This window comes from Augochlora pura, chromosome 8 (assembly GCF_028453695.1).
Source record: "Augochlora pura isolate Apur16 chromosome 8, APUR_v2.2.1, whole genome shotgun sequence".
In the NCBI taxonomy this organism is placed as follows: Eukaryota; Metazoa; Arthropoda; class Insecta; order Hymenoptera; family Halictidae; genus Augochlora; species Augochlora pura.
Window position 1 is genome coordinate 9,154,235 of NC_135779.1, and position 14,521 is coordinate 9,168,755.

At 33.3% G+C, this 14,521-nt stretch overlaps 3 protein-coding genes across 5 annotated transcripts; 1 reads left to right on the forward strand and 2 right to left on the reverse strand.

Moving 5' to 3' along the window:
- Nucleotides 1–113: 113 nt before the first annotated feature.
- Nucleotides 114–10,162, reverse strand: Mu2 (mutator 2). Of its 3 annotated transcripts, none has more exons than XM_078189034.1 (8): nt 10,032–10,162; nt 9,731–9,926; nt 9,475–9,573; nt 4,812–4,904; nt 4,355–4,537; nt 1,207–4,279; nt 821–1,129; nt 114–704 (listed from the first exon to the last, which is right to left on the reverse strand). In XM_078189034.1, the coding sequence occupies exons 2-8, from the start codon at nt 9,830–9,832 to the stop codon at nt 493–495; spliced, it is 4,071 nt and encodes a 1,356-aa protein (XP_078045160.1). In that variant the 5' UTR covers nt 9,833–9,926; nt 10,032–10,162; the 3' UTR covers nt 114–492. The 3 variants fall into 3 exon arrangements, with proteins under 3 accessions (XP_078045160.1, XP_078045159.1, XP_078045157.1); XM_078189033.1 differs by having other exon boundaries at nt 10,013–10,162; XM_078189031.1 differs by having other exon boundaries at nt 9,731–10,162.
- Jhe (juvenile hormone esterase) lies at nt 6,039–9,459 on the forward strand. Its single transcript, XM_078189037.1, has 8 exons — nt 6,039–6,573; nt 7,255–7,555; nt 7,646–7,843; nt 7,907–8,085; nt 8,153–8,318; nt 8,384–8,719; nt 8,793–8,919; nt 8,997–9,459. Exons 1-8 carry the CDS (start codon nt 6,379–6,381, stop codon nt 9,199–9,201), a joined length of 1,707 nt encoding a protein of 568 aa, XP_078045163.1. The 5' UTR covers nt 6,039–6,378; the 3' UTR covers nt 9,202–9,459.
- A 204-nt stretch (nt 10,163–10,366) lies between the features above and the next one.
- Nucleotides 10,367–14,252, reverse strand: LOC144474297 (DNA repair and recombination protein RAD54-like). Its single transcript, XM_078189017.1, has 10 exons — nt 13,990–14,252; nt 13,659–13,868; nt 13,379–13,569; nt 13,087–13,289; nt 12,569–13,011; nt 12,196–12,457; nt 11,961–12,126; nt 11,439–11,844; nt 11,197–11,360; nt 10,367–11,088 (listed from the first exon to the last, which is right to left on the reverse strand). Exons 1-10 carry the CDS (start codon nt 13,990–13,992, stop codon nt 10,896–10,898), a joined length of 2,241 nt encoding a protein of 746 aa, XP_078045143.1. The 5' UTR covers nt 13,993–14,252; the 3' UTR covers nt 10,367–10,895.
- Between the last annotated feature and the right edge of the window lie 269 nt (nt 14,253–14,521).

The following is a 14,521-nucleotide window of genomic DNA, read 5'->3' on the forward strand; positions in this document are numbered from 1 at the left end:
GATACAACACCTTATCGAGTCATTTGTTAATTATTGATTTTCTTGAAATGTTAATTACACTTATATATAAAGTTACAGGTTGGAAATTTTGTTGATTCGAAATAAAGCGTATATTTAAATAAAATGTTTCTGAAGCTTTTATAATACTTTTTCAAATAGTAACTGTACAAAAATCATACATATTTTAAAATTGTTTATAAACTATACTGGTATACGTATTCCTCGTCCACGAAATGATGGCACAGAGAAAATTATAAGGATCTACTACTGTATACATATACTAAGACGGGAGCGGCAGATATCCCCGCGTCCACTTTCAAAATCTATACCATCTTTTCGTGATCGGGGAATACAAATAAAAAAAGACGGTGACCAGAATTAATAAAAATAATTTGGTTTCGTACAGATATATACATATAGCACTTATGTTATATATTTAAAACAATTATGCAAAATACCTTTCACCTAATACTTATTCATTCTCATAATATATTACGTTAATTTGTATTTAACGAAATCTATCTCTTGTCGCAAAACACCAGTTAGTATGAACTCTGTCGACTGTATAGTGACCGTTTTTGGAGCTTTCGTGAGGAACTTTTTCGCACTTACAATATCTCTCTCAGCGGAAACGATAACTGCTTTTTCTGGCCATTTTGATGGAGGTCGAATCAATGGTTTACCACCACATGAATTAATTATAGCTGTAAATTTAGTTCAGATTAGTTACAAACGATTTATAAAATTTGCGAAAAATAAGCGATTAAGCTTGATTGCTGGTTTGGCAGTTAATAAAAATCAATTTTGATTTTTAACATACTTTTCAATTCGGGTAACGGTGGAGTGACGTTAGGCGTTAAAACAACGGTATATCCATCCAACAATTTTTGTTTCTTCGCCTTCTTCAAGCTTTGACTTAAGCTGAATCCAAACTTAGTTTCCGCAGCAGAGTCTTTCAATACATAATTATCCAATACTGCAAAGGATCCTGCCCTTTCACTCTGAACCAACCAATGTACTGAAACTATCGGCACTGCTTGTGCTAATGCACACAGAAACTTAACGGTTCTTCGAACTTTGTCTGTGACTAACACAGTGCATTTTGTTGGGTCTTCAACTTGAGACGATCCTATGAGCAAGTAGAAATACAATTATAGCACAAATACAGTTAAACCATTATTTTTGTTCATAATGAACAACATGTACCCAATTTTGCTAACAGCTTGGTGTAATTGTTGGATATACCAGTAAATAAAATTTTATGCAGGGGTGATGTAAATGAGGTAGACATATTTCTTTTTGACCTAGTTGGTGTTGAGATAGCTGAAATATCCATGCTAGAATTTATTTCAGATGAGGATGTTTCTTTTAGTGTGCTGGCTGCATTTCTTTCTTCAGTATTCACCTTTTGCACTTTTCCTTTCTTGCTTGCTCTTTTAGTAGTTTCTTTACTTCCAGTATTATTAGTTGCAGTATTTCTTCTTACTTCCGTAATTGTGTCTTTCGTCGCTTCATTATCCACATTTGTAGTACTTCTGGTAATCCTAGTGCGCTTAGCTTTAGATGTGGGAGCCTCAAAGCCAGGATTATTTAACTCATAAACCTCCGAGAAAGTGTCCTCTATAATCTCTTGACTGGTACCAGCACTTGCGTGTCTACGTTTTCGAGTACTTTTTGCCCTAATACCTTTTGCATTTTGATTTGTCTCTTCCTGTTTCTTTACATTTACATTAATATCATGTCTACTATTATTTCTTTCGACCACTACTGTTGTACTTTTATCACTCTTTGCTTTAGATGAATTGCTCTGGGTCGTTAGTCCTACAGCTGTACTAGGAGTTAATGGTAGTGTCGGATTATCGAAAGACAATCTTGTGATCATTACTCTCAACTGTTTACCCCCGTCACTTTCTTGATTGCTGATAAGCGAATGTTGTGAAATATTCGGGTTGAACACCGACGAATCTTTTCTCATTACATATCCCAAAATATTTGCGGAACTGCTCCTGGTATTGAGAACGCGTCTGGTGTTTCTTTTTCTACTTGTGGAATCCATAAACTCTTTCTCATTGACATCTTTCTCCATCTTTTTCACAATGGTTCTCTCAGTTATATTATTTGAGCTGAGTGACTTCTTAACAGCACGCGGTGGCCTAGTAGCGATTTTTCCCGCCGGCTTAGCCTTCTTCTCAATCAGATCCTGTTTTCTGACCTGAAGAACAGAGGAACTATCAATATCCTTCTTGTTGATGGCGCAAGTCCTTCCATTGCCACGAATTAAAAGACTACGCCTTACTTCCTCTTGTGAAGGATTTGATTTTGATTGTAGCAATTTACGCGAAGACATCCTCCTCGTTGGTCTAATCTTATTTATCTTATTCTCGTTGCTCTCTTGTATCGTCATCGGCACTTTATTCATTTCTAAATTGTCAAAAGTGCTTGACAATGCTGTAGACCTCAGCTCCCTAGTTTTAGAACGTGCGTTTTTTTCTATATTCAGGCGTGCAACTGACTTTCGCGTTAATTTTTTTGGGGCTTTATTCGTTTTGGTTTCAATCTTCTTCGCACCGGACTTTCGTTTCATGCTTCTAGTGCACAATGTAAATTCGGTCGACGTCGATGAAGTCGTACTTACTGAGTTCGACAGAGTTCCTGAAATTTGAACTTCGGGTAAGCCTGACATAATGTCCTCTTCATCGGATTCCAGCATAGTAACGGAATAGTCAGATGATCCGAGATCAACTGATATGTTAACGGAATACTCAGATGATCTGACATCAACTGATGTGTTAACGGAATACTCAGATGATCCGACATCAACTGATGTGTTAACGGAATACTCAGATGATCCGACATCAACCGATGTGTTAGATAATTGTTCACTTTTGGCTAAATCTTCTACAACGCTCTTATTACTTTTTGGTGAGTCAGTTGTCTCTACAACGTGCTCAAAGTTATTCAACTCCTCGGCTTTATTTGTTCTTGAAAGCCTTGTTGATGGCGAATTTTTGGACGCAGACATTAATAAAGCTGGTGCAATATTTTCATTTACAATTTCATTTACTGATCCTATTTTAACTTCGTTCATAGTATCAGACTTTTCCTTACTCTGTGACGCTTTTAAGATAGTCACAAGCTCTTGAGTCGATATTTTTGGCTGACTTTCGATATCCTTATTAACGTCGATAACTGTCTCATTCAGATTTCCCTCCATAATATCATACAAATTGATTTTCTTAGACGTCTGAAATACCCCCCCTTGATCAGTATTATCAGAATCATCTTCCACTATAGAAGTTTTAAATGTATAATCAACTCGTTGCGTTACTTTTTCAATACTATTCTTAGTACTAACGTTAATTCGTATTGCTGCATCGGATAAATTCTCTTTCTCGCTGTTATTTATAGTCATCTCGTTCTTATTCGTAGGAGAGTTTGATAGGTTGATCGATTTCGGTACTAACCTGGTCACTGAATCATTGTCAGTGAAATCCCCTAATAAATTCGGCAAACCTAGAAGATCGCGGGTTCCATCGAGTTTCGAGCACTTGTCGTTGATGTTGACCGCTATCAATAACTCTGGACAGTCCTGCGAACCTTTCTGATTCATTTCAAAATATTTAGAATGTAGGAAACCTTTATCCTTCTCGACTATAGCTTTCTTAGACTGTGTAACTACATTCGTCACAACGTCGCATGCCTCCGCACTGGATAAACCCACCTTTAATTCTGCCTCCTCTGTTTGTTCATTTTCAACCGAATTCGTACCGCCATCGCCTTCGGCAGAACTGTTCTGTACATCAGTCTTTCTTGGCGTCTTCAAATTTTGAATATCTGCGTCATGTTGCGTTTCTATATCATGAATGTTTGTTACATTGCATTGATTGTCAATATTTTTCTTTTGTGTCCCCGTGTCATGCCTATCAGTTTGAATATCAGAGTGTTTAGAATTGCAGCTGCTTAAGCAAATATTTTGGATTTTAACATCGTGGATGTCGGTACTTGAATCGTTCTGAGCTTTCTGATTCATCAATGATTTCTGCTTCTGCATACTACTGATACTGACCCTCTGTTCATTTAGATCTTCCTTTTCCGAAAGAGCTAGAGAACCTTTATTCTCGTTCATACTATTTTTAATGGAAGAATCGGGAAGATAGCTCTTGCGACTACTGGCAGAACTTCTCGGAGGTGAGGGTGGCCGTCGAAATATGTAGTCTCCTTTTTCCGCTTGGGTCCCTGATATCATAGATGTCTTGCGCTCCGATGTAGGCGAATAGTTCTACATAGAATCATTTAATACAATTAGAAAATTGTTTGACAATTTTGTATTACTGTACTTATAAATGATAATTACTATGGTCGTATCAGGTGTTCCCGGAATAATTGTATTCGTAATCTCTAGACAATTTCGTGGTAGGATATTTGTGATCAGTGTTTCATTCATTAAACTAAGTTCTGCATAAATTGCTTGCACCATGCCAAATTTGACAATGCTTCCACTTTTTAGTTCATAATATCGACCAGGTCTTAAAATAGACTGCAAAGAAAAATTAAAAAATCTATACTATATACTTAATATTTCAACAAATTTTTATATATAATAATTTTTATTAAGTTATTTATCATAACTAAATAAATACAAATTAATTTTTCCAATGTATTTCTTTCTTTAACTAAGAATATAGTACATAATTGAATCAATGTTTAATTAAATCTTTATCATGTTCTATTTTCTGTACTAATATGAAAGTCAATTTTGTTTAAGATATTTAATTAGTTTGTGATCTATCTATAACAATAAACATTTTTACACTGTTGAGCTTCGTTTTGTTCGAAGAATTGAGATCGCAAATCCATAATTCGCCATTGTTAGATTCGATTTTTGCGTGTTTCTTGGATACTGTCTGTAAAAGAAATTCATTGTTACAAAATTTAGTTATTTTTAAGAAAAGAGATTTCAAACATTTTCATTTAATTCTGAGCTTTTTTAATACAATTGTTAACTTTTAAATTATCAAACAAGCGACGATTACTTAATCCGAACTGGTTAACTGGCTAGTTTTAACGAGGCTGAAGTTACATCAATCAGATAATTCTGTATTAAAATCGTGACTTGTTGACGCATGTGATTTTTAATCTTTTTGTTTGTATGTTTTGAATCGATATTTGTATTTATGGAAAATTTTAATGCATTAATGAACCCAACAAATTAAAAATGTATACAGATCTGCAGTTGTATAAGAACACGTTGTTGTTGTTATACTTTGGGATGCAATTACTTCTTTGTTTTAATCGCTAATCAAATGAATTGCTGAAGAAGCAATTTATCTCGTTCGATCAGAAACGCATACATCCCGCTGTATTCGAGAACGGGTATATCACCACTTCAAAAATTAATCCTGAGACACAAAGTCAACGTAACAATTTTTCCAGAACGAGCTATTTTTAAAAGTGTTAAATTTAGAGAGTTTATTTTAAAAATTCAGAATTTTATTGTTTGTTTTTGTCAATCAAACTACTCAAGTGCACATTCATCGTCTTATTGAAAACGATAATTAAAATTGTATTCCGACCTTAAGATTCGAATGGCAAATTCAAAGTTCATTTGGATCCAGCCTGGAAAAATTAATATGTGAATGTCAAGTTTCTAACAACTATTTACAATTTCACATGTTTTTACAAAGCCTATAGACAAATTAACGTATCTAGAAGGAATATCATACAAATATGTTGAAATAAATTGATAAATAAGTTCGACATTCGAGAATTAAGATAAACTTCTTATATCTCAGTTTCATGTAATAAAATGAGAACAGTGTATATCTAACAGCGACCCTTTCCTGACACTTTATGTTGTGTGAGATTGTAAATCTTCACATTAAGTACTCGAGGTGCACATAAATAGATAAATTGCCGCTATTTATAAATACCTCATATCCAGTACTACCAGATTAACAGATTACTGCTAATTGAATCTTTAAATAATAGTAGCAATTTCATTCGTTTTAAAATTATATTAATGAGCTGTAAGAGGCAAATCATTAATCCAAGTTTCTACTCGGATTTTTCGCAGAGAAATGATCTGGAATCAAGACAATCATGACAATTATTTATAACAATAGAACATCGCGTGGACACGCAGTTTAAGATTGCAGAAGACACCGGAAATCCGGAACAGATTTGTGACGTTGCAATGATGATTACCGCTGAAAAGAAAAGTGGAGGGAGAGCAATTCACTGAATTTCAAAACGAAACAGTAGTGTCAAGAGCTTGTTATTGTCGCACTTATCTATGCCAACATTAGTGGCATCTGAGTATAGATAAGGGTACCCAATAAATAAAACAGGCCGCTCCGGGATGCCTTCACTCTCTCCAAGATGACGGGAGCGTTGTTTCTCGTAGTCCTCCTCGGATATTTCACCTTCGGATTGACCTTGGAAACTGCACCCAGAGTTAAAACACCCTTAGGTAGTATCAAAGGGTATCATAAACTGTCTGCCAATGGAAGACAGTATGAAGCTTATGAAGGAATCCCTTACGCTTTGCCACCGACTGGAAAACTTCGATTCAAAGTAAGCAAATATTCAATTTCCAACGTCTCTCGTTAATCTTGAGGTTATTTAAAAAAATTAATAATTTGTCTACCTAGTTAAACTTTTTAGTGTATCAATAATCCTTTTACTTTTTTTAATAATAGATCGTATAATAAAATGTATAAAGCAATGGACCTGTAATGGACTCTTGTAATCCATAAGAAATTCGATAAAGTTTATTAATAAATTGTATTTTATATTGATTGAAAATTTAATATAAATCATTTTATATTTGCCATGATGGCGGCAACATTGACTGCCATTGATTGAGATTTTATTTTGGGATATCCAGATTCAAGTAGAACAAGGTCCATTTATAATGTACTTATGTTATTTATAAATTATACATTGATTATCACACTGAGTTATCATTGTGTTATGTAACAGTATCGAATATGGAAAACATGAGTCTCTGGAAGAATCTTTTTAGCACAGATCAAAAACATTACTAAAATAAAAAATAGAAGATATTAATTTCTAGAATGACATTTTTGCTAGAAAATTTTTCTATTTCTTCAAGAATTGTTAAATTCGTTTAATCACTCTTCACAATATTTAAAAGAAGAATATTTTCCGGACTTGTGCATGCTTTTGATCAAATGGTTTTCCAATAAAAATGTATAAGGAAAACTTATTAATCATCCAATAATGTTTTTTTAGCCCCCACACCGGATACCTCCATGGATGGGCGAGATTTCTGCAACTAAATACAGTTCCCCATGCTTGCAATACATTGAATTAACTAAATCCTCAAATGAAAAAGTAATAGGTGCTGAAGACTGTCTCTATCTGAACATATATGTGCCAGTGAATGATAAACCAACCACAAAGCCAATGCCAGTTCTGTTTTGGATTCATGGAGGAGGCTTCATGTTTGGTACTGGAATGGAGATGGGTGCCAAGTACTTAATGGACCAGGATGTAATACTTGTTACCTTTAATTACCGCGTTGGAATACTAGGTAGTAAAATATAATAGTCACAATATATATTACTTTCGTAATCTTAATTCAAACTCACTTTAAAGATCAATTTCAAATTTTTTTCTATAGGTTTTCTCAGCACAGAGGATGACATAGTACCTGGCAATATGGGACTGAAAGATCAGAGCATGGCTCTAAGATGGGTTTCTGAGAACATTGAATGGTTTAACGGTGATCCAAATAAGCTGACTCTAGTTGGTTTAAGTGCTGGAGGTGCTAGTGTCCATTATCATTATTTGTCTCCAATGAGTGCTGGTCTCTTCCAAGGTAAGTTAATTGTTAAATAGTAAAATTTCTCTGAGATTAAAAAAACTCTTTGTTATGTTACAGCTGGTATTTCGGTTAGCGGTACAGCTTTCAGCTGCTGGACACAGACTGAAAATGCCTTGGAGAAGGCTAAGAAGGTTGCTGCCCTCATGGGTTGTCCTACAGCTAACAAAAGAGAAATGGTGCGTTGCTTGAGATTCCGTCCTTCCAGGGCTCTGGTTCAATCGGCTCAAGAGTTCATGGTAAGTACTTTGAATTTTTCACAGGCGTTCATTGATAATGATTTTAACAATATACGTTTGATACTAGAAATTTTATTACAATCCATTCACACCATTTGGACCAGTTACTGAAAGATTTGGAGATGAACCCTTTATTGATCGCCCTCCGATTGAAATAGTAAATAGCGGAGATGTGCAAGATGTTCCTTGGCTAACTAGCGTAACTAGCGAAGAGGGGCTGTTCCCGGTTGCAGGTAAAAATAAGTAACAAGTAATTTGTATAATTAATAACTTGCACTTCACCTAATTGAGTTTATAGAATTCATTGCTATACCGGAAGCGTTGAAAACATTGGATGAAAACTGGGACCTCCTTGCTCCTTATTTTCTGGATTATAATTACACTCTGCCTAAGGATCAACATACCAAAGTTGCCAGGCTTATCAAACAGCACTACCTTGGAACAAAGAAAATAGATGAAACAACAACAAAACTCTTAGTACAAATGGCTGGAGACAGATTCTTTGTTGTTGACAGTGAGAAAGCAGCTAGAATGCAGGCTAAAGTTAATAAACAACCTGTGTGGTATTATTATTATTCTTACAGAGGTGCAACAAGTTTATCTGATTTCATGTCTGGAACTCGCAACAATTATGGTATGCTATTTGTATTAAAATAACACTATTGAGAGGATAGAGAAGTTAAATGCATTGAACACTTTATGCGCAGGTGTTAGTCACGCAGATGATGCCTATGTTGTTCTTGATACTCAATTCATGGACTCTACTACAACACCAAGTGATCTTAAAATGCAAGAGCTCATGATCAATTTATGGGTATCTTTCGCAAATAACAGGTAAGTTAACATAATAAATTACATCACAGTCAATTATGGAAATCATTTTATATAAATGCATTTTTTTTACAATGCAGAGTTCCAAACATGGGTGAAGTAAAGTGGCCTAGATTAAATCCTAATGCAAAATCATTTGAATATTTACACATTGCTGGACCAGATAAAATTACTATGGATAGTAATAATAATCTTGGACAGAAAAACTTTTGGAATTCTATTAATTTTAATGAGAACAAAATAAGCAATACTGAAAGTAGACAATCTTTAAAAGAAGAATTATAAGAGTGTCTCGTCTTCTGAAAATAATAATGCATTACATTTAAAATACACATGCACAATATTAGATACTGACATAATATATTTGTTATACTTCAAAAATATCCTTATTATGTTGATTAATGAACCATTTTAAATCCAATTCTTCTAGATCCTACAATTCATAACAGCATTTGATACATTTAAATATATTATAATGAAAATGATATATTATTTTATATCCTGTTCCTTATTTGTTATAACAAACTTAATCAGAAAATAAAAAATTAAAAAACTTACTTGATCAATTAATACAATGTTGCACCTTGGATGTCTACCAATATTGGTAATTCCTTCATTAATTGGATAAAGTATGGAACCAATTTTCAATGCTCCAATCTAAAATATTTTACATATATAAATTAAATGTAATCAAACTATATTGTGGTAAAGCAATACTTTTAATAGTTGTGAAAACAATAAATAATTAATTTGTCAAATCCGTTGAACTTAATATCATAATGTTGACAATTTTATTTGAACGTTTAAATATTACCTGTATTTTATCTCGCGTTGCTTCATATGGTAGTAAATGAGATAGCTGTTGTTTCGATATGAAATCATCTTTAACCACTTGTTTCGGTAAAATATCCATCATAAACGAAATTTAATTAGCTGACTTTAGTAAAACGTTATTTTATATGTTTATAAAAACATATTCATCTCCATACGCACAGTTTGCATAACATAATCTAATTTAACAAGTAACACAAGATATTGTCAATTACATATTTACAGACAGTTTGAAAATAAATGAAGAATGAGCAAGGTCGCATACTAATATAAAGAAAAATTACACATTATTTATTGCACGGTTATGTAGGATCATCATTATTTAATAATACATAAGAAATTGGTACAAAAAATGTAACCTTAATACATTAAAGTACGATTTCCCGTAATAAAAGTTTTGAGTCGTGTCGTATCGTCAACTAGCGTCATCTTGACGTTGTTATCATGTAATGCCAGTCGGCGGTCGTAACGCCTCTCGTGTGATGGTAAAACGCTCAAAATGTTAACCAAATTACCAACAGCTGATTTTAGTTAACAATTTGAGAGTTTTCTTGTTACTGCATCAATTGACGTTGTACCGAGGTTAATAAAAATGGAGCGAATTTCAAAACGATAGGAATCTTTTAAACTGTATACAATTAAACATTTATTTGAAAATTTCAATTAAAATTAACTATTTAATACACAGTGTTCTTTTACACTTTGTTTTCTTTAATGTTCGCCAATGTTTCTTAATATACAGTATATGCAAATAATATATATTATGTGTACATATATTAATGACAAAACCTATTACGAAAAAATATATTCTAACTTTGAATGAATTTAATGAATGAAATAAAATTATTATCCACATTAATGAAATAATTGACATAGTATTTATACATACAAATATTTTAATGTGTACATGATTCTAAATTTCCATGGCTATGTATTTAGTTCATGAACCTTAGATTTATACAGGATTTTCTGTTATTTTCAGATTATTTTAGTCTACATAATACTTCAAATTCGATATTTGTACAAAATATTAATATAAACATTTACAGATATTTATAAGGTTTTCTTATTTTACGTTAGATAACGCAACAACATACACGAAGAAATGTATAAAAGTACGACAAGAGAACCCTGAAAATATTGTCGTTTCATTTGACTTGGTCAGGTGAACGATGATGGAAAACAAAAGAAATTCCGCTTGACCAACATTGACGTAGGGACAGATCTGGAATATTTCGTGGATTGTGAGCGTGCCTCCAGTCCGATAAATCTGAATTGCAATCAGAATTCTCAGGAGGTCCTTTAACTTCTATACCATTAATACACCTCTTGCATTTAAATCTAAAACACAGATTTATTTTTATTATCCACATTTAGATTTAACGCAATGTTAGAAATTTTAATTATTCGCATTTGTGATGATTAATTACATATACTACTTCCACTTACTTCGAATGAGTATCAGATATCGTATTTTCCTCCAGTTTAAATAAATCTCGCAAATCGTTCAGCGTGAAATGTCTTGCAACGTCTTCCTCTTGGTCAACTACCGTCGAACTCAAAGCCTTTTTGTGTGCTTGTCTTTGGAAAATCTTTTCTTCGATTGTACCAGTCTGTAACGGATTTGTATCAACATTGAGTGAAATATTATAAACAATTGCAAGTACTTAAAATAATGCTGTGTTACATACGCAAAGGAAACGATATACAAAGCATGGTTTCTTCTGACCGTCTCTCCACACTCTGGCCATAGCTTGATCATCATTTGCAGGATTCCAATCTGGATCGAACATAACAAGACGATTCGCCCCAATGAGATTCAACCCACAACCGCCAGCTTTCGAACTAAGCATAAAGATGAAATCGCCACTGTCTGGATCATTGAACTTATCGACTACCTTCGCCCTTTTTTTGATAGTCATTGTACCATCGAGTCTAACGTAATTGTAGCAACGTTTGTGACACAATTTTTCAAAAAGATCAAGAGTTTGTGTGTAATTCGATACTAGTACAATTTTATCACTGGTTGTCGTTTTAATCGATGCCAGAAGACAGTCTAATACCATTAGCTTTCCCGACAATTCTGGTAAGACATCTCTGGAAGCAAAATTTATAAATTTTAATGATTATATTTTATCGAGTCATAATCTTCTTTAGATAAAACGAACGTTGCTTATGACCCAGTAATAATAATAATTCTTCACAATACGAACTTGACACTATAATTTGGTGGCATTAAGGTTAAAGCTTTTTCAAATCCATCCGACTGCTGTAATATCTTTTCATAAACTAAATCAGGATGATTGCACAGCTTTTTCAAAAGTGTGATTGCTGACAAAGCAGAAAGACTTTTTCCTTTTTTGGAACCATCAGAATCTTCTGTAAAGTGAAGTATAAAATCAGTTGAAAAGAAAATGTGAGTTTTCGTATAAAAATAAGTTCACAAACCTTCTATTGATTTTTTAATACTGTCACTATGAATAAAATTTTTGTAAAGATCAGCCTGCAATTTACTCAACTTTATACAGACCACTAGTTCGTGTTTTAAAGGCAAGTATTTAGATAGTAAGGCACTGGTACGTCTAATGAGGCACTTATTAACGAGAGTTACTAATTCCGTTAATCGTTCTTGAGCAAGTGCGCGTTCTCCATCTGTCGCAGCTGCATCTTGGCCACGTAAAATTGGTATTTCAAATTTTTTACGAAATTCCTAACGAGAAATAATAACAGTCTTGAGAAAATATTTAAAACTTTTGCACTTAGTCATTCATTCACAGTAAAATCTCTTCTACTTATTACTTGCTATATTAAGTTAATGTACCTGTGCAGTTCCCAATAATCCCTGATTAACGAAATGTACAAGAGAAAAATATTCTAACAGATCGTTTTGAATAGGTGTTCCACTAAGCAATACTCTTCTTTTAGCTTTCAAGCCCATAAGTGCTTGATACGTCTGATTTTCTGAATTTTTTAAACGATGTCCTTCATCACATAATACCAGGCCCACTTCGTCGTTGTGAAGGACATGCGCATGTAAACGAAAAGTTTCATAGCTTATTATTAATATGGGATTTGCGCATCTACGCCCATAAGTTTTCATAAAACCCGTCAGTTTTGTGTCAATATCTGCTTTATTTCCACCATCAATGGCTAATGGTTGTACTCTGTTTTTCAGCCATTTAAAAATTTCATTATACCAATTTTTAACCAATGAACTGGGAGCAACAATTATAGCTTTCTCTATAAGTGGTTTAGCTTCGGGACCTATAAAAAGTTATGAAATTTTTATATAGAATTTTTATGATAAAATAAATTAAATCAGACTAACAAATGTTCTACCCTGTTTCAATAAAGTCCATAGAAGAGTTATGCACTGCAATGTTTTTCCAAGACCCATTTCATCAGCCATGATACAACCAAAAGCATTATCTATTCGTTTTCCAGTTACACATTCATACATAAATTTCACTCCTTCACGTTGATGAGGTCTTAAAATATTACATAATGCAGGATCTACTACAACATGTACAAGTTGTTTAGTTCTGCAACATAAAAGTATAGTAATTAGAAAAATATTGGAATACATTAGATTAATTTTGAAACAATTCTGATTTATTTATTTTATGCTCACAAATCTAATTTTAATCTATCATGTTCTGATATCTCTGGTGGTGAATAAACTATAAGTGCATTGGCTTCTTCAGGATCGTACAGTGGCCTACGTGGACCAGATAAACGTATTCCTAAGGAACGACCTGATAATTGATAACCAGGAATTGGAATTTTAAAAGGTTTACTAAGGAGTTTCTTCACTTTTTCTTCCTATAAACTCAAATTAATTTCCACATAAAATAGAGCTACTTTTAATTAATTTATAATATTCATACTTCTTATTGTATTAAATTACTTACATGTTCAGAGATTACTACTTGAGTTGTTTGTACACCATCTGCTGAAAGTGCAGTGGCTTTGTATTCTGGTATTTGTACATCCTTGACATTACGGCAAATCTTTTTCTTTGCCTGATACACTTGTGGTACAATTGGAGATGAAGATACACTGTTGGATATATCGGACAGCAGTGGACGCTTTCCTCTTCGGCTAGGTGCCAGTGATCGATTCTGATAGAGGTAAACAAAGATATTAAAAAACTTTTCCGAAAATTTGACATAACAATAATAGGTAATACGTATTATTTATATAGCAAAAATATGTTTATGACAGTATTTTGTATAACATTACCATTTTGTTATATAGTGACTACCACCAATAACCTCCTGCATGTTTTGGCGCCCGCAGGCACCAGTAGCTATCAACAGATGGCCACGGCCACAACAAATGACTACCTAACCTATCTTTTTTAGCATCCCGGTGCCTAATACCAGATAGTATACAGTAGTGGATCCTACTCCTACAAACGTACAGGCCGTAGCATGACTCGTTAGCGAGGGTTGATACAGAAATTTTCTTTACTCTGATTAACTGACAGTTGGATGTGCAATTAAATTTTGGGGATATGCGTGTCAGCTTAAGGTATAAGAAAAGTATACAGGAGTAAGTCCCATTACTGCATCATTAATGGTGCTATTTTTAAATTTTCGTTTTGTACTTTATTTTTGTTAATAATAAATAAATGATAAATAACTGAACAAGGATCTCAAAATATTCTGTAGCAGTTAATTCATTTTATAAAATAGATTTGAATATAGAATTTAAATTATCCAGCATATTGTTAAAATTTCGTTCAAATACATGTGTAAATTCTTCATACGTG